The sequence below is a fragment of the Gobio gobio genome (genome assembly GCF_949357685.1).
Source record: "Gobio gobio genome assembly, chromosome: 8".
Lineage (NCBI taxonomy): Eukaryota > Metazoa > Chordata > Actinopteri > Cypriniformes > Gobionidae > Gobio > Gobio gobio.
Window position 1 is genome coordinate 57,454,343 of NC_137114.1, and position 18,976 is coordinate 57,473,318.

General features: G+C 39.4%; 1 protein-coding gene across 4 annotated transcripts in view; it reads left to right on the top strand.

Moving 5' to 3' along the window:
- The window catches only part of LOC307130468 (cGMP-dependent 3',5'-cyclic phosphodiesterase-like), a 169,009-nt gene extending 153,959 nt beyond the window's left edge, over nucleotides 1-15,050 (top strand). For 3 of the 4 annotated variants that reach the window (XM_079823457.1, XM_079823459.1, XM_079823458.1), the window contains 11 exons: nucleotides 2,013-2,125; nucleotides 3,769-3,969; nucleotides 4,044-4,114; nucleotides 5,594-5,716; nucleotides 6,462-6,549; nucleotides 6,735-6,782; nucleotides 6,897-7,071; nucleotides 8,250-8,362; nucleotides 8,807-8,845; nucleotides 9,286-9,392; nucleotides 13,717-14,087. In XM_079823457.1, the coding sequence (XP_079679583.1) occupies nucleotides 2,013-2,125; nucleotides 3,769-3,969; nucleotides 4,044-4,114; nucleotides 5,594-5,716; nucleotides 6,462-6,549; nucleotides 6,735-6,782; nucleotides 6,897-7,071; nucleotides 8,250-8,362; nucleotides 8,807-8,845; nucleotides 9,286-9,392; nucleotides 13,717-13,951 (1,313 nt within the window). In that variant the 3' untranslated portion in view covers nucleotides 13,952-14,087. Of the gene's footprint in view, nucleotides 1-2,012; nucleotides 2,126-3,768; nucleotides 3,970-4,043; nucleotides 4,115-5,593; nucleotides 5,717-6,461; nucleotides 6,550-6,734; nucleotides 6,783-6,896; nucleotides 7,072-8,249; nucleotides 8,363-8,806; nucleotides 8,846-9,285; nucleotides 9,393-13,716 lie in introns of all 4 variants that reach the window. The other variant, XM_079823456.1, reaches the window with a different exon arrangement.
- The last annotated feature ends 3,926 nt before the right edge of the window (nucleotides 15,051-18,976 follow it).

The window sequence follows — 18,976 nt, forward strand, 5'->3', positions numbered from 1 at the left end:
GTTTTATTGTTACAACAGAACAGAGGAACATAAAATATATTAAAGTTCTGATAAATAAAATGTATAAAAATACAAACTTAAGATATGAAACTTAAAGTCGTTTGGACGAAAACACAATAGGCTAACAAAAACAAAAAATCAAAGTTACCAGTATTAATAGATGTGGTAAGCTTTATAAATATAACTTTTAGCAAGACTGGAAAAAAAAATATTCAGTTAAGTTCTAGAAGTTCTGATAAATAACAACAACAGCAAAACATAAACTATATACAGTATAAATATGAGCCACCTTATAATTACAATGTCAACTTGCTTATCCCTTTACATGCACTTTTAATTCTATCCATCAAGCTACCACAAACCATTTTCAATCATCATTTGCTGCCTGCCTTCTAAAATCTACTAACGTTACTGATGATGACTCGTGTAATCCATTATTTGACTCGTTAATGCGGCGTCTGAACGAAGTCACGCACTTTCGTTCACTCTGCACGAGCCTAACTTACGATTTACAATGCAGAGACTGGAACTACAAATATACTAGTTATAAATACAGTAATCATTACTTTATTTAGGCAGAATAAGTTTGTTGTGTTTTCCAAGGCGCATTAATGTTAGCGGTCTCCCACTGATAGCCATGGCATTAGCTAGCTTTGTGGTTAGCGTCTATGATAAGTTAAAATTTAGAAATATGTATACTTTTTCAAAATAACGGGCAGGGGAGAGATGATACGTCTCATGATGTCAAACTGTCAGACTATTAAAGAAATACATTTTATTCAGTCACATTGTCCGAGGTAAAATAAGTCAGTCAACTGTAACCTAGCGTAATTACCAGCTCTCTTGGCTTACATGTAACAGCAAAACTGGACTTGGCAGTTACAAATTGTGTCATGTTATTTGAGTTAAGAGAACTGATGGGGATGTTCTTTTAACTGTTATTCAATTCAAGCAATGTATGTCTCGTTGCCAACTTACATGCATTTCGCGGATGATCTGTGTTGTGAATGCAGCGCTCAGAGCGCTGAAGCTCAGCATGACTCTGCTGGATCAGCTGGTGGTGTTGCCAGCCGGCACGTTGTAGAGCGCCCTCTGGTGGACAAACTATGAAACGCCAACACTCAATGTGTTTGAGAGGTGTTTCGTCCGGTTTTTTTATTTTTTAAAAAATATTCATTTATCGGCCATCATAAATGCCGATACCGATAGTTTGGAAAAAGCCTAATATCGGCCGATAATATCGGCCCGCCGATATATCGGTCGGGCTCTAGTCCTGACCTCTGTCCATCTGTCTGTCTGTCCTGACCTCTGTCCATCTGTCTGTCTGTGTGTCTGTCTGTCCTGACCTCTGTCCATCTGTGTGTCTGTCTGTCTGTCCTGACCTCTGTCCATCTGTCTGTCTGTCTGTCTGTCTGTCTGTCTGTCTGTCTGTCTGTCCTGACCTCTGTCCATCTGTCTGTCTGTCTGTCTGTCTGTCTGTCCTGACCTCTGTCCATCTGTGTGTCTGTCTGTCTGTCTGTATGTCCTGACCTCTGTCCATCTGTGTGTCTGTCTGTCTGTCTGTCTGTCCTGACCTCTGTCCATCTGTGTGTCTGTCTGTCTGTCTCTATATCCTGACCTCTGTCCATCTGTCTGTCTGTCTGTCTGTCTGTATGTCCTGACCTCTGTCCATCTGTCTGTCTGTCTGTCTGTCTGTCTGTCTGTCTGTCCTGACCTCTGTCCATCTGTCTGTCTGTCTGTCTGTCCTGACCTCTGTCCATCTGTCTCTCTGTCTGTCTGTCTGTCCTGACCTCTGTCCTGACCTCTGTCCATCTGTCTGTCTGTCTGTCTGTCTGTCCTGACCTCTGTCCATCTGCCTGTCTCTCTGTCTGTCTGTCTCTCTGTCTGTCTGTCTGTCCTGACCTCTGTCCATCTGTCTGCCTGTCTGTCTGACTGTTGTCTTCTTCTCAGAGGTGATTGGAGTGGCAGAGCTGTCTGTCTGCCTGTCTGTCTGACTGTTGTCTTCTCCTCAGAGGTGATTGGAGTGGCAGAGCTGGTGAATAAGACGAACGGGCCGTGGTTTAACCGCTTTGATGAGGATCTGGCGACGGCTTTCTCCATCTACTGTGGCATCAGCATCGCTCATGTACGTCCACATCACTTCACAGCACAGACATGTGTACAACCCCAAATCAGAAAAAGTTGGGACAGTATGGAAAACGCAAATAAAAAAAAGAAGTGATTTCTAAATTTACTTTGACTTGTATTTCATTGCAGACAATATGAACACAAAATATTTCATGTTTTGTCTGGTCAACTTCATGTCATTTGTAAATATGCATCCTTTCCTGTCATTCAGACCTGCAACACATTTCAAAAAAAGTTGGGACAGGAGCAATTTAGGGCTAGTAATGAGGTAAAATGGTTAAATAATGATGTGATTTGAAACAGGTGATGTCAACAGGTGATTGTAATTATGATTTGGTACAAAAGCAGCATCCAAGAAAGGTCTAATCCTTTAGGAGCAAAGATGGGCCGAGGATCGCCAGTTTGCCAACAAATACGTGAGAAAATTATATAAATAATTAAAAACAATGTTCCTCAAAGAAAGATAGGAAGAGATTTGGATATTTCACATTCAACAGTGCATAACATAATTAAAAGATTCAAGGAATCTGGAGGAATTTCAGTGCGTAAAGGACAAGGGTGCAAGCCTAAGCTGAACAACCGTGATCTCCGATCCCTCAGGCGGCACTGCATCAAGAATCGTCATCATCTATAAGCGATATCACCACATGGGCTCAGGACTACTTTGGCAAACCTTTGTCAAGTACCACAATACGTAGTTACATCCACAAATGCCAGTTAAAACTGTCCTGTGCCAAAAGGAAGCCCTATGTTAACAGTGTCCAGAAGCGCCGTCGACTTCTCTGGGCTCGGAGGCATCTGGGATGGACCATCCCACAGTGGAAACGTGTACTGTGGTCAGATGAAGCAGTATTTGAGGTATTTTTTGGGAGGAATGGACGCCGTGTGCTCCGGACCAAAGAAGAAAAGGATCATCCAGACTGTTACCAGCAACAAGTCCAGAAGCCAGGGTCTGTCATGGTATGGGGTTGTGTCAGTGCCCTTGGCAAAGGTAACTTGCACTTCTGTGAAGGCACCATTAATGCTGAAAAGTACATAGAGATTTTGGAGCATAATATGCTGCCTTCAAGAAGACATCTTTTCCAGGGACGTCCATGCATATTTCAACAAGACAATGCAAAACCACATTCTGCACACATTACAAAGTCCTGTCTGCGGAGGAAGAGGGTTCAAGTACTTGACTGGCCTGCCTCAGTCCCGACCTGTCTCCAATAGAGAATGTGTGGAAGACCCCGAGCTGTTGCCCACCTTAAGACTTGTTTGCAGGAAGAATGGGACAAAATTACACCTGAAACACTTCATCACTTGGTGTCTTCAGTCCCTAAACGTCTTTTAAGTGTTGTGAAAAGGAATGGCAACATTACAAAGTGGTAAATGCTTTACTGTCCCAACTTTTTTTGAAATGTGTTGCAGGTCTGAATGACAGGAAAGGATGCATATTTACAAATGACATGAAGTTGACCAGACATGAAATATTTTGTGTTCATATTGTCTGCAATGAAATACAAGTCAAAGTAAATTTAGAAATCCCTTTTTTTTTTTTTTTTTTTGCGTTTTCCATACTGTCCCAACTTTTTCTGATTTGGGGTTGTATATTATAATGTGTTATTGACTGTGTGTGTGTGTGTGTGTGTGTGTCAGTCTCTCCTGTATAAGAAGGTCCACGAGGCTCAGTTCCGCAGTCATCTGGCCAATGAGATGATGATGTACCATATGAAGGTTTCCGAGGAAGAGGTCTCCAAACTCCTGTACACCGGCCTGGAGCCGGTCCAGAACATCCACCCCAGCTTCGCAGAGTTCACCTACACACCGCGATCTCTGCCGGACGACAGCACGCCGATGGTACGACACACACCGCGGGATTCACACGGGCCGGGTGACGGGAAACACTCATCATGTCTGCTTGTCTGTTGCAGGGCGTTCTGAGCATGTTTGAAGACATGGGCTTCATAAACACCTATAAGATCGACATGCACACGCTAGCCAGGTACAGACACACACCTGGATTCACCTGGTCATAATGTTATGCCTGATCGGTGTACACTCCCCTAAAGGATTATTAGGAACACCATACTAATACTGTGTCTACTGTTAACTGCCTTAATTCTGCGTGGCATTGATTCAACAAGGTGCTGAAAGCATTCTTTAGAAATGTTGGCCCATATTGATAGGAGAGCATCTTGCAGTTGATGGAGATTTGTGGGATGCACATCCAGGGCACGAAGCTCCTGTTCCACCACATCCAAAAGATGCTCTATTGGGTTGAGATCTGGAGACTGTGGGGCCATTTTAGTCCAGTGAACTCATTGTCATGTTCAAGAAACCAATTTGAAATGATTGGAGCTTTGTGACGGTGCATTATCCTGCTGGAAGTAGCCATCAGAGGATGGGGACATGGTGCTCATAAAGGGATGGACATGGGCAGAAACAATGCTCAGGTAGGCCGTGGCATTTAAACCATGCCCAATTGGCACTAAGAGGCCTAAAGTGTGCCAAGAAAACATCCCCCACACCATTACACCACCACCACCAGCCTGCACAGTGGTAACAAGGCATGATGGATCCATGTTCTCATTCTGTTTACGCCAAATTCTGACTCTACCATCTGAATGTTTCAACAGAAATCCAGACTCATCAGACCAGGCAACATTTTTCCAGTCTTCAACTGCTCAATTTTGGTGAGCTGGTGCAAATTGTAGCCTCTTTTTCCTATTTGTAGTGGAGATGAGTGGTACCCGGTGGGGTCTTCTGCTGTTGTAGCCCATCCGCCTCAAGGTTGTGTGTGTTGTGGCTTCACAAATGCTTTGCTGCAGACCTCGGTTGTAACGAGTGGTTATTTCAGTCAAAGTTGCTCTTCTATCAGCTTGAATCAGTCGGCCCATTCTCCTCTGACCTCTAGCATCAACAAGGCATTTTCTCCCACAGGACTGCCGCATACTGGATGCTTTTCCCTTTTTACACCATTCTTTGTAAACCCTAGAAATGGTTGTGTGTGAAAATCCCAGTAACTGAGCAGATTGTGAAATACTCAGACTGGCCCGTTCGGCACCAACAACCATGCCACGCTCAAAATTGCTTAAATCTCCTTTCTTTCCCATTCCGACATTCAGTGTGGAGTTCAGGAGATTGTCTTGACCAGAACCACACCCCTAAATGCATTGAAGACACTGCCATGTGATTGGTTGATTAGATAAACGCATTCATGAAAAATTGAACAGGTGTTCCTAATAATCCTTTAGGTGAGTGTATGTATTAATACAAAGTTTTTGATGGTAAAAAATTGAAATCTGAGACCGTGACACACACTGATGTATATTTGATCAGTATCTCACCTGAGCAAAGACTCACTGATGCTGATGCTGATGCTGATGCTGATGCTGTTGCCAGGCAACCGAGCACCTCATCTATAAGTCATAGAGGGATGAGTGTCAATCAAACGAGATGAAGTGGTGTTTTCCTGCTGTAGGTTTTGTCTGATGGTGAAGAAGGGCTACAGAGACCCTCCCTATCACAACTGGATGCACGCCTTCTCCGTCTCACACTTCTGCTACCTGCTTTACAAGAACCTGGAACTGGCCAACTACCTCGAGTAAGTCAAGTCAACTTTATTTATATATCGCTTTTAACAATGCAGATTGTTTCAAAGCAGCTTTACAGTGTTAAACAGGAAAAAAATGCAGCATAATTTTATTCAGCTGTATAGCCATTCTGGAGAAAAAATGTCATCAGTTCATTTCAATTATCATACAGTGACAGTGTGGGCTTTAGATCAATAATTACATCAGTAATTTAGTTTAATAATTAGATTTATTACGATATTTAGTTGAAAAATTTAGAAAATTGTTGTATCTGAGTAAAAACACACACACACACACACACACACACACACACACACACACACACACACACATGTTTGTTTTTGTGAAATGTGAGGACATTCCATAGGCGTAATGGTTTTTATACCGTACAAACGGTATTTTCTATCCCCTTACACTGCCCCTAAACCTACCCATCACACACACACACTGCCCCTGCCCCTAAACCTACCCATCACACACACACACACACACACTGCCCCTGCCCCTAAACCTAGCCCTCACAGGAGACTGCTCAGTTCACTTTCTGTGAAAAAAAACTTGTTCTGTGATTTATAAGCATTTTGAAAAGTGAGGACATGGGGAACGTCCTCATATTTCACCCTCTTTTTGTAATACCTGTGTCATACCCATGTCATTATACACATTTGTGTCCTGATATTTCACAAAAACATGCCCACACACACACACTGGTGTAGTGTATCACTGCTGTTTGTGATGGATGTGTGTTTCTGCCAGAGATATAGAGATTCTGGCGCTCTTTGTGTCCTGCATGTGTCACGATCTGGACCATCGAGGAACCAACAACTCCTTTCAAGTGGACTCGGTAAACCTACTTATCACACACACACACACACACACACACACACACACACACACACACACACACACACACACACACACACACACACACACACACACACACACACACACACACACACATACACACACACACACACACACACACACACACACACTACCCCTAAACTTCTTCCTCTCTTGTTTCCTCAGCAATCCGTCCTGGCTGCTCTTTACAGCTCAGAGGGCTCCGTGATGGAGGTACTCGTCCCTCAGTCAGACTCTGAACACTGGTGGCTCTGCTGCCCTCTGCTGCCCCACTGACGCAAACACACTCAGTGACTCAGTGTGTGTGTGTGTGTGTGTGTGTTTCAGAGACATCACTTTGCTCAGGCCATCGCCATCCTCAACACACACGGCTGCAACATCTTTGAGAAGTTCTCCAGAAAGGACTATCAGCGGATGCTGGATCTGATCCGGGACATCATCCTGGCCACAGATCTGGCCCATCACCTGAGGATCTTCAAGGACCTGCAGAAGATGGCCGACGGTGAGACGCCTTTTCAGGGCTTAAATGTCGAAGCATTCACCGAATATCAAAAATGCTCATTTTTAATGGTAAAAAATAATTTACCAGGTCTCGTTCATTAACTAACATTAAATAATGTTTGTTAATTAAAATACAGATGTGTTTACAGTGCATGAACTAATATTAACAAATACAACTTGTGATTTTAATAATGTATTAGGAAGTGTTACCAGATAGTTTGACTTTGTGATTTATAAATTATAAAAATTAAAAATAAAAGTTTGAAAAAATACAATATATTTGTATTTTTAATCATAATAAAATAAAAGTAAAAAAAAAATATATAGAATAGAAAAGAAAACTTTATTGTCATTATATGTTTTATATGTATATTTCTTATATTTATTTAAAAAATAATTAAATAAAAGGTACAAAAAATGTTTTAATTGTTTTTTAATAATAATAAAATAAATGTTGAAAAAAAAAATTAATAACAAAATATAAATTTTAATTTTAATATTTCTTTTAAATAATACAAATAAAAAAGTTGATAAATACATTTTATATATTTAAAAAAATATATAGTTTTTTGTTTTGTTATTGTTAATTAATTTTTTTTAAATAAAACTTTTTTCAACTTTTATTTTACTATTATTCTTTTTTAAATAGAAGTTTATATAAATTTAATAAAAGTAAAAATACAACATTAAAAAATAATGTTTTATATTTATAAAAAATAACAATAATAGAATAAAAGTAAAAATAATAAACATTTGGTTTTTATTATTAAATATAATAATAAAATACAAGTTGAATTTTTTTTTTAACTTCATTATCATTTTTTTAAATAAATATACAACATATTTTTTTACTTTTATTTGATTATTATTAAAAATAAAAATAAATTGCATTTTTTCAACTTTTATTTTTTTTAAATAATTACAAAGTCAAACTATTTTTTTGTTTGTTTTAATTACACAAATTAAATTAAAAAAGATTATGTAATTGTACAAATACATTAAGAAAAAAGTTAATTTTTTAAAATAACAATAATGCAAATAAACAAGTAATACTGACTAATAAAATATAATATCAGTACTATAAATATACAGAGAAATAAAAGAACAGTGAGAATGACTCATTTAATAAACGAGAAGTAAAGACTAAATCCCGTCTCTTCATCATTTGTGTGTTTGTAGTTGGTTATAACTCGAGGAATCAAACACACCGCAGTCTCTTACTGTGTCTGCTCATGACCTCCTGTGACCTCTCAGACCAGACCAAGGGCTGGAAAACCACCAGGAAGATTGCGGTAACACACACACACACACACACAAACACACACACACACACGTTTGTTTTTGTGAAATGTGAGGACATTCCATAGGCGTAATGGTTTTATACCGTACAAACCGTATTCTCTATCCCCTTACACTGACCCTGCCCCTAAACCTACCCCTCACACACACACACACACACACACACACACTGCCCCTGCCCCTAAACCTACCCATCACAGGAGACTGTGCAGTTTACTTTCTGTGAAAAAACCTCATTCTGTGATTTATAAGCATTTTGAAAAGTGAGGACATAGGGAACGTCCTCATATTTCTCCCTCTTTTTGTAATACCCATGTCATTATACACATTTGTGTCCTGATATTTCACAAAAACATGCCCATACACACACACAAACACACACACACCTGAGCCAACACACACACACACACACTCACTCTTCTGTGGTTGTTTTGCAGGAGTTGATCTATAAGGAGTTTTTCTCTCAGGGTGATTTGGTGAGTTAAACTTTAGCTCATGTTTTCTTGAATGAGAATGTCATTTATTTATGCTCACATAATTTCAACTCATTATTATGGTTGAAATAATGTCTGATGTTGTTTCAACATTGAAGAGAAACATTTAAAGAACATATAAAGCTACAAAGGGTTCAATACTTCAATACATTTCAGCAAGATGTTGAAACGGTGTCGCGATATCAACATTGATTTGCAAAATTAAAATCTTGATTCACTGAATACATTTTGATCTCTAATAGATTTGAAAGCAGAATCTCAATCCATATTCAAACAAAAATATGAAATTTGCTGCAGATGCTGATATTTATATGAAATGGCTTTAAAACATGCAATACAATGATGATTGCGAGATGAGAAGAACCCTATAGGATTGATATGGCTAGATGATGAGGAGAGATTGAAAGCAGTTGTGTTTGCAGGAGAAGGCGATGGGAAACAGACCCAGCGAGATGATGGACCGTGAGAAGGCCTACATCCCTGAACTCCAGATCAGCTTCATGGAGCACATCGCCATGCCCATATACAAGTGAGAGCTACGTCCTTTCATATGCATGTGACGCATGTTTAAAGCTCTTATTCATCGAGATGTGAAGCTTTTTATTGCCTTTTTCCCTTTCAAACATTTTAGAAATCATCATAAACTAGGTGTCATTTGAAAGCTTAAACTGGGTTAATATAGTGAACTAAGACTTAAACTAAAACCATATAAATATGTACAGTTCTAAGATAATAACTGGAGTGCAAGCCCCGCGTTGTGTGATCTTAAAGAGTGAGATTTCTTTCTAAAAAGGAGCATAGTTGTGAAGACACTGCCTTTTCTAGTTTTTCTGACAGAAAGGGTAGATTTGAGATTGGCCTATAATTGACTAATTCTGTAGGATCAAGTTGTGTTTTTTTAATAAGTGGTTTAATAATAGCTAACTTAAATGTTTTCGCAACATATCCTAATGACAAAGATTAATTAATGATATTAAGAAGAGGATCTATGACCTCTGGTAGCATCTCTTTTAATAGCCTAGTCGGTACAGGGTTGAGCATACATGTTGTTGATTTAGATGATTTAACGAGTTTAGCCAATTCTTCTTCTCCTATAGCAGTGAATGAGTGTGTGTGTGTGTGTGTGTGTGTGTGTGTGTGTGTGTGTGTGTGTGTGTGTGTGTGTGTGTGTGTGTGTGTGTGTGTGTGTGTGTGTGTGTGTGTGTGTGTGTGTGTGTGTGTGTGTGTGTGTGTGTGTGTGTGTGTGTGTGTGTGAGTTTGTGTGTGTGTGTCTTCTCCTATAGCAGTGAATGAGTGTGAGTGTGTGTGTGAGTGTGTGTCCTCTCCTATAGAAGTGAATGAGTGTGTGTGTGTGTGTGTGTTCTCCTATAGCAGTGAATGAGTGTAATTTTTCCTCAGTGACGCTACAATGCTCTGTCTGATGTGATACTGTAGTCGACGCTGCATAGATATAATTTTCTCTTTAATATTATCAATCTTGCAAGTAAAGAAGTTCATAAAGGGGGGGTTGAAGCTTTGTTTCTTGTTAATTTATCCACAGTATCAAATAAATACCTAGGGTTGTGTTTGTTTTCTTCTAATGGTGCCTTCACACCAGACGTGAATGAAGCATTTCGCGCTAGTGATTTAGATGTTAAGTCAATGCAAAGGCGTGAAAAGACTTTCTGCTGCGCAACTCGTGCGAATGACAAGGCGCGAATTGAGTGTTTGTGCCGCGTTAACCAATAAGGAGCTTGCTCTAGTAGTGACAACAATGAGGACAGAATCCCGGAGCTGTACGATACATCTTCATACCTTATAGAAACAGGAATAAAAAGGATATTGCTTGGAAGAAAGTGAGTGAGGAGGTCGGACAGTCTAAAGCGCTCTTTACTCAATTTCAGCTCTACATAGAGTGATCTCAGGGCGATTGGGGCACTTTTTGCCATTGAGATGACTTTGAAAATGTGTCCCAATCCCTTCAAGCTAGCTAAAGTTGGCAAATTGAGCTTATTCGCCGTATTTTAAAACAATCATTTCAGCCATTTCTCAACAAGACGAGCCGGCTGGCAGAAGCCCCTTCCATGATGCGAATTTGCGTCTGTTGTAAAGTGAATGTCACTCGCGAGTAAACTCAAAATTTTCAAGCGTCCAGCTTTGTGCGAATAGTGCGATTTATTCGCTTCATTGGCGTCTGGTGTGAACACACCATAAGAGGGTTGAAAAATGTCCTTTCTGTATGCAATAATGCTATCTTTCCACAAATGCGAAAAACCTCTAGTTTTGCTTTCTTCCAGCTCTATCTATCTATCTATCTATCTATCTATCTATCTATCTATCTATCTATCTATCTATCTATCTATCTATCTATCTATCTATCTATCTATCTATCTATCTATCTATCTATCTATCTATCTATCTATCTATCTATCTATCTATCTATCTATCTATCTATCTATCTATCTATCTATCTATCTATCTATCTATGGACCCACTTTATATTAGGTGGCCTTAACTACTATGTACTAACATTTCAATTCATAATTTGAAACAATGAACTTATTGTGTACATACATGTTTTTACATTGTACTTACATTTTTAAAAATACCTGCATGTAATTACGTCTGTAAATAATTTCTGTAGTTACATTTGTAATTACACAGTTGACACTTCCATTACACCTAACCCTACCCTTAAACTTACCCATACCACCACACCTGTCCCTAACCCTACCCTTAAACTTACCCATACCACCACACCTGTCCCTAACCCTACCCTTAAACTTACCCATACCACCACACCTGTCCCGAACTTTACCCTTAAACTTACCCACACCACCACACCTGTCCCTAACTCTACCTTTAAACTGACCCATACCACCACACCTGTCCCTAACCCTACCCTTAAACTTACCCATACCACCACACCTGTCCCTAACTTTACCCTTAAACTTACCCACACCACCACACCTGTCCCTAACTCTACCCTTAAACTTACCCATACCACCACACCTGTCCCTAACTCTACCCTTAAACTGACCCATACCACCACACCTGTCCCTAACCCTACCCTTAAACTTACCCACACCACCACACCTGTCCCTAACCCTACCCTTAAACTTACCCATACCACAACACCTGTCCCTAACCCTTCCCTTAAACTTACCCATACCACCACACCTGTCCCTAACTCTACCCTTAAACTGACCCATACCACCACACCTGTCCCTAACCCTACCCTTAAACTTACCCATACCACCACACCTGTCCCTAACTTTACCCTTAAACTTACCCACACCACCACACCTGTCCCTAACTCTACCCTTAAACTTACCCATACCACCACACCTGTCCCTAACTCTACCCTTAAACTGACCCATACCACCACACCTGTCCCTAACCCTACCCTTAAACTTACCCACACCACCACACCTGTCCCTAACCCTACCCTTAAACTTACCCATACCACAACACCTGTCCCTAACCCTTCCCTTAAACTTACCCATACCACCACACCTGTCCCTAACTCTACCCTTAAACTGACCCATACCACCACACCTGTCCCTAACCCTACCCTTAAACTTACCCATACCACCACACCTGTCCCTAACTCTACCCTTAAACTGACCCATACCACCACACCTGTCCCTAACCCTACCCTTAAACTTACCCATACCACCACACCTGTCCCTAACCCTACCCTTAAACTGACCCATACCACCACACCTGTCCCTAACCCTACCCTTAAACTTACCCATACCACCACACCTGTCCCTAACCCTACCCTTAAACTTACCCACACCACCACACCTGTCCCTAACCCTACCCTTAAACTTACCCATACCACCACACCTGCCCCTAACCCTACCCTTAAACTTACCCACACCACCACACCTGTCCCTAACCCTACCCTTAAACTTACCAATACCACCACACCTGTCCCTAACTTTACCCTTAAACTTACCCACACCACCACATCTGTCCCTAACTCTACCCTTAAACTTACCCATACCACCACACCTGTCCCTAACTCTACCCTTAAACTTACCCATACCACCACACCTGTCCCTAACTCTACCCTTAAACTTACCCATACCACCACACCTGTCCCTAACTTTACCCTTAAACTTACCCACACCACCACACCTGTCCCTAACTCTACCCTTAAACTTACCCATACCACCACACCTGCCCCTAACCCTACCCATATCCCACCCCAATATCAGCAAAAGTGTTTTGCAATACAATTTGAACACAGTAAGTACATTGTACTTATTTTTGGATGTAAGTACATAGTACTTAAGGCCACCTAATATAAAGTGGGGCCCTATCTATCATCTATCTATCTATCTATCTATCTATCTATCTATCTATCTATCTATCTATCTATCTATCTATCTATCTATCTATCTATCTATCTATCCATCCATCCATCCATCCATCCATCCATCCATCCATCCATCCATCCATCCATCCATCCATCCATCCATCCATCCATCCATCCATCCATCCATCCATCCATCCATCCATCCATCCATCCATCCATCCATCCATCCACCCAGCTACATTTACATTTACATTTGGCAGATGCTTTTATCCAAAGCGACTTACATTGCATTCAAGGTACACATTTTACATTTTGTCAATTCTTGCTTTCCCTGGGAATCGAACCCATGACCTTGGCGTTGCTAGCGCCATGCTCTACTCTTTGACCTATAGAGGGTGATGATGTCTATCTACCCATCTATCTACCCATCTATCCATCCATCCATCCATCCATCTCCTGTCTGTCTGAAAAATGTTCAGATCTGCGGTTGACAGTTCACAGGTTGCCGTAACTCTGATTTTAACGCATCTCTGATGATTGTTCTCAGGCTCCTGCAGGAACTGTTTCCGCGCGCGGCCGAGCTGTACGAGCGTGTGGCCGCCAACCGTGAGCAGTGGGCCAAAGTCTCCAACAAGTTCACCATCCGCGGGCTGCCGAGCAACAACTCACTGGACTTCCTGGATGAGGAGTTCGAGCTTCTTCAGTCGCAGGGTGCCTTCGGGGACGACTCGCACCGCATGAACGGATGCCTGGACGACGACTGCGAAAAAAACGACCTGTGACCTCACCAGGGCAAAGGTCATGTGACGGAGTTCCGTCTCGCTAAAAATTCAGAGGAAAGGTTCGTTGTCACCTTTTAGCCGTCGCGTGATGGATGGCGTTGCGCAGTCTAACGTTTGGACAGAAAAATAGAGTGAATTTGCCTAAAACAGTTGCATCCTCAGTGGCCCCGAACTTATTTGATTGATTGAATACCTAAATCCTAAATGAAACATTGTGTCAGCTGAGAGTTCTAAAGTGAACAATTCCAGTGTTACAGTGTTACAATTTTTATTGTTTCAATGCAGCTTCACTAATATAACAGAATCACTAATGCAAACTTCATCGAAAGACAGAAAAGTCATTATTGAGCTCCAGTTTTCCCACTGTTTACCAGGAGAAGCTGAAGGAAAACTAGGATCTCTGGATAATTCATCTTTTGCTTTCAACTGATTTCGTCTCTCAGGCGTCAGTTCTCCCTGTTTACACAGGGAAACGCAAGATTTCTCCATTCCCAAAATCCCTAAACAATCATGTGAAATCTGAGCGAGGCAAACGGAGAGTGATGGGAGCGACAGGCGGGAGACACACGGAGCTCTGAGGCTCTGTACATACAGATGTGTGTTTTAAAGGGCTACGCGGCCCTCACACTTTTCTTTCTCAGGATGGCAGAATGTGTGCGTCAAATGGATCTTGCCTTACAAATGTTTGCGTTGCCTTCCTGAGGGACTTTAAACGAGATATACGTCTGTATAAAAACGCTCAGTCTGTCTGTGTACAGTTCTGAAGCTACATGGATATATGGGAATATCTATCTGCGGTGTGTAAATGTGTGTTTGCACAGGTGTGACTGTAAGTGCATTTGCCAAAATCTGCAAAGGAACAGAACGCAGAGAGGGTGATGATGTCTGTTTTATGAACAATGTGAGTTTGCTTGGGCTAGTTTTTCTCTCACGGGTCGCCAATATTAACCTGAGTGTGAATTCTGCAGACCTATTTCACCCTAAAATCAAAAGAATAACATAAACGATATTTTGCATAAGCCTTTTTTAGGACCATTAAGATTTTTCTCATAAACCCTGTCCTGTCTTTAATCTAATGAATCACACATCAAATTACCTCAAAAAGATAATTTTTAGTCATTATTGTGTCAAATGAGAACATTTTACACATAAAATGTCTTTTATGTTCATTTTAGTGAGATTTTTAGTAATTTCATTATGTGCTTTTGTCATATTATTAATTTTTTTTTTTAGTTTATTTTCATTTTAGTTTTTGTTTATTTAAAGCCAATAATGTTAGTGTTTCAACTTAAAGTCAAATATACACATTACTTGAAAAACTTACAAATGTTGCCTTGGCCATAAACTTGACTTTATTTCAGCTTTATTTCCATTGACAGGAATGTTTTTAATAATTGTAGCTTTAGATAATGTTTATAACCCTTGTATGTGTGTACGTTGGTAAAGCTACACACACACACACACACACAAACACACACACACACACACACACACTTTTGTCAAAATGTAAAATTAGTGCTATCTGATTGAAATAAATAAAATATGTCATACATAGTAAAACCACTAGATAAACAGGGTTGAGAAAACCTTGTACTAATTTTCAGGTATAATCACTTTTTTTAGGTATTGCATTTGGAGTTATATTTAGACATTATCAAAGACTAATTTCTGTCACGGTATGGATTTGATTTTTAAATGTTCTGGTTCAAATAACTGGTAAACAGTCTGAGCATTTGTTTGTGTGTGTGTGTGTGTGTGTGTGTGTGTGTGTGTGTGTGTGTGTGTGTGTGTGTGTGTGTGTGTGTGTGTGTGTGTGTGTGTGTGTGTGTGTGTGTGTGTGTGTGTGTGTGTGTGTGTGTGTGTGTGTGTGTGTGTGTGTGTGTGTGTGTGTGTGTGTGTGTGTGTGTGTGTGTGTGTGTGTCTGTAATTAATGCCATAGTGCAAAAATATTAATGGTCCTAAAAACATCTACATGCAAAACTTCTATTTTGGTCTTGATTTTAGATGAAATATGTCAGTTCCGGGGGGATTGTACTGATGTTTGACTGTAAGATTTCTGCGAGTCTGACGTTTCTCTCTTTGTGATCAGAGCTTAACGTAAAACACACGAGTAAAAACTACTGTTTCACTGAGCCAGAGATCCAAACACACACCTTCTGCTTCAAGATACACTAGCTGTGAAGATTTGTGTTTTAGATATTTATGAAAAATCATAACAGGTAAAAGTTCAATGTGACCATGTAAGGAAATGTTATGGATTTCTGGCTTTGAACATTTAATTTTTTCTAACGATTTCTGCTGTATTTCAAAGAAAAAAATACATATATTAAAAAAAAAAACATGCTGGCAGTCAACTTTAAATAATTTAAATGGTTTCTTATAGAGTTTCTTATTTCTCCATTGTATTTTAAGTTGATTATTACAGATATGATGCTATTGTTTTCTTGTGCAATAAGTGGTTTCCGCGTCGCCTCGTGTACATAACATCCATTTCTACAGGATTACTTTTTACACACACTTTGATTCTATTTTCTGGTATTTGTACACGTTTGTACTGTAGGTGACGGTAAATAACATTGTTTTTCTTTTATTTGGAATAAAAACGTTCTCTCGTGTCACTTCTGATGTGAAACGCTCTTTCTCATGACCGAATCTCTCACTGATGCTTTGGTTTCGGCTTCACTAAATCAAACAAGTTTATGAGTTTCATCAGATTAGAGGTTGAAGAATAGAATTAGTTCTTATTTTCTGATGGAAGACAGTAAAATTAGTTAACATGAACTAACGATGATCAATACATCTTGAGCATTCATTAGTTTTAACATTTTCTAATATTATTAAAACTAAACATTATGGCCTGGTTTCAGTTCCAAGAGAAATACATGTAAACGTCATAATAAAAGCCAACGGTAACACTTTACAATAAGGTGTCATTTGCATTAACTAACAATGAGCAATATATATATGGTAACACTTCAGTATGGGGAACACATATTCACTATTAATTACAACTTTTGCCTCAATAAACTCCTAATTTACTGCTTATTAAGGTAGTTTTTTCAGCATTTAAGTTTAGGTATTGGGTAGGATTAACGGATGTAGAATATGGTCATGCATTAATATGTGCTTTATAAGTACTAATAAACAGCCAATATCCTAGTAATATGCATGCTAATGAGAAAATAGTTAGTAGCAAGAATTGAACCCTAAAATAAAGTGTTACCCTATTTATTTCACATTTGCATTTATTAACCTTTGTTAATGTTAGTTAATACAAAATGTCCATGTTCATGTTCTTTCACAGTGCTGAAATATTGTTAACAGAGACAACTTTTGATCTTAGAAAGGTTTTAGTAAATCCTGTAGAAGTATCGCGTTAGTACATGTTAACTAATAAAACTAATGAGTTGTAAAGTGTTACCTGGCCAAATTTTATTGGTCATGTGATGTGACCCAGACAAGAATAAAATAAGAAATTATGTTCAATGTTCTCAGTCTTTCTTTCTCATGTAATTACAAATAAGCAGGAAATACAGCGGGACTCTTATTTTGAAATGTCCATCAAATAAACACTGTGGCTGACCGAAAGTTGGATTTTAACGCAGTTAAAAAACTAGAAGAAGAAGAGAAGAACACTGTGGCTGTGTCCGAAACCACACATACTCTTTGAGTAGGTACTTCATTTCAGTAAGTACGTACTTAACAAGGGCTAAAAGAGTATGTACTATATAGCATGAATGTTATCCGGACATGATACGCCATGATGCTTTGCTTTTATTGATATTTCTTTGTATGTAGTTTTGACAATTGTATTTTTGATACCTTGAGAAAAAAAAAAGAGCAACAGGTGCACTAAAATCAGTATCTCGACAGCCCTAAATTCAGCAGTGATACTAACTAACATTTTTGAGTTAACTTTACTTAATGTCTTAACTTAATTGTAAAAATCTAGTAATCTGTACTACTCACATACTATTCCTCGTTTACTCAGAAAACCCGTTAAGATTAATTGATTGGTTTGAGTGCCATTTTGTCGAGCAAAAAAAAAAAAAAAAAACCTTATGGAGATGTGTTCCCTTTGGTTGGCCTTTGGAACGTTTATATTATTCCTATTGATGCAGCGATATAAATCACAGTTATTTGGTTTCAAAGGAAGATAAGTAATAAATAGGTTGCTTTTAAAAGTTGACCTTCTGACTGAGTAAATTTAAGGATTTAGTCAGAAATTAGGTCACCTTTTAAAAAATACTTCCCTTTATGTTGTATAATGACCATTTACAATTTCATTGCTAACACTTACGTCATAAACACCTGTGAAAATTTGTATTGTGTTGATATAATCCCTCTATATTTGTGACAATATCATGCTGGAGTTACACACACACTTCAACATTCAGCATCAAAACACACCAGTGGTAACATCAATGGTAGCTTTACTAAGTCAAGAGTAAATCTAAAGTAAATTATCAAGTACTGTGTACAGTTCTTTTTTAGCTACTAGATTTCTTGTGTAAGTGAACTATACTAACTATGCATACTATTAGGCATTGTTATAAGGCAATCTGTTTCCATGCTTTATTTAAGTAAGTCTAATTAATGAGATTTTACAGAGTACGGTTTTCCTCAGTGTTTGCAAGGAGATGCCGGGCAACTGCTCGAAGACTGATGGAGGAGACTGATTTTATACTCAAAGAATGTAAGTATTACTACTTAAAAATCAAGATTACCCCAGAATGAACTGCACTGCTTGCCCACCCCAACACTTACACCATGTGTGGCTCGTTTCAACAGCAAGCATAGTAGAGCGAGCCTTTGGCATGCCGAAAACACGCCGATGCTCTATTTTCCTCAAGGCTTTAATGGTGAGCCCTGCCTTCATGCCTGAGGTTGTTGCGTCTCGCTGTACTTTTGTGGGGATTTTTACGCGGGTGGTGGGAGACGGACGGCAATAAAATCACTGACTAGCCCCTGTAAATGATAACAATACCTTCTGAATGCACGAGAAACAATTACCGTCCCAATAGG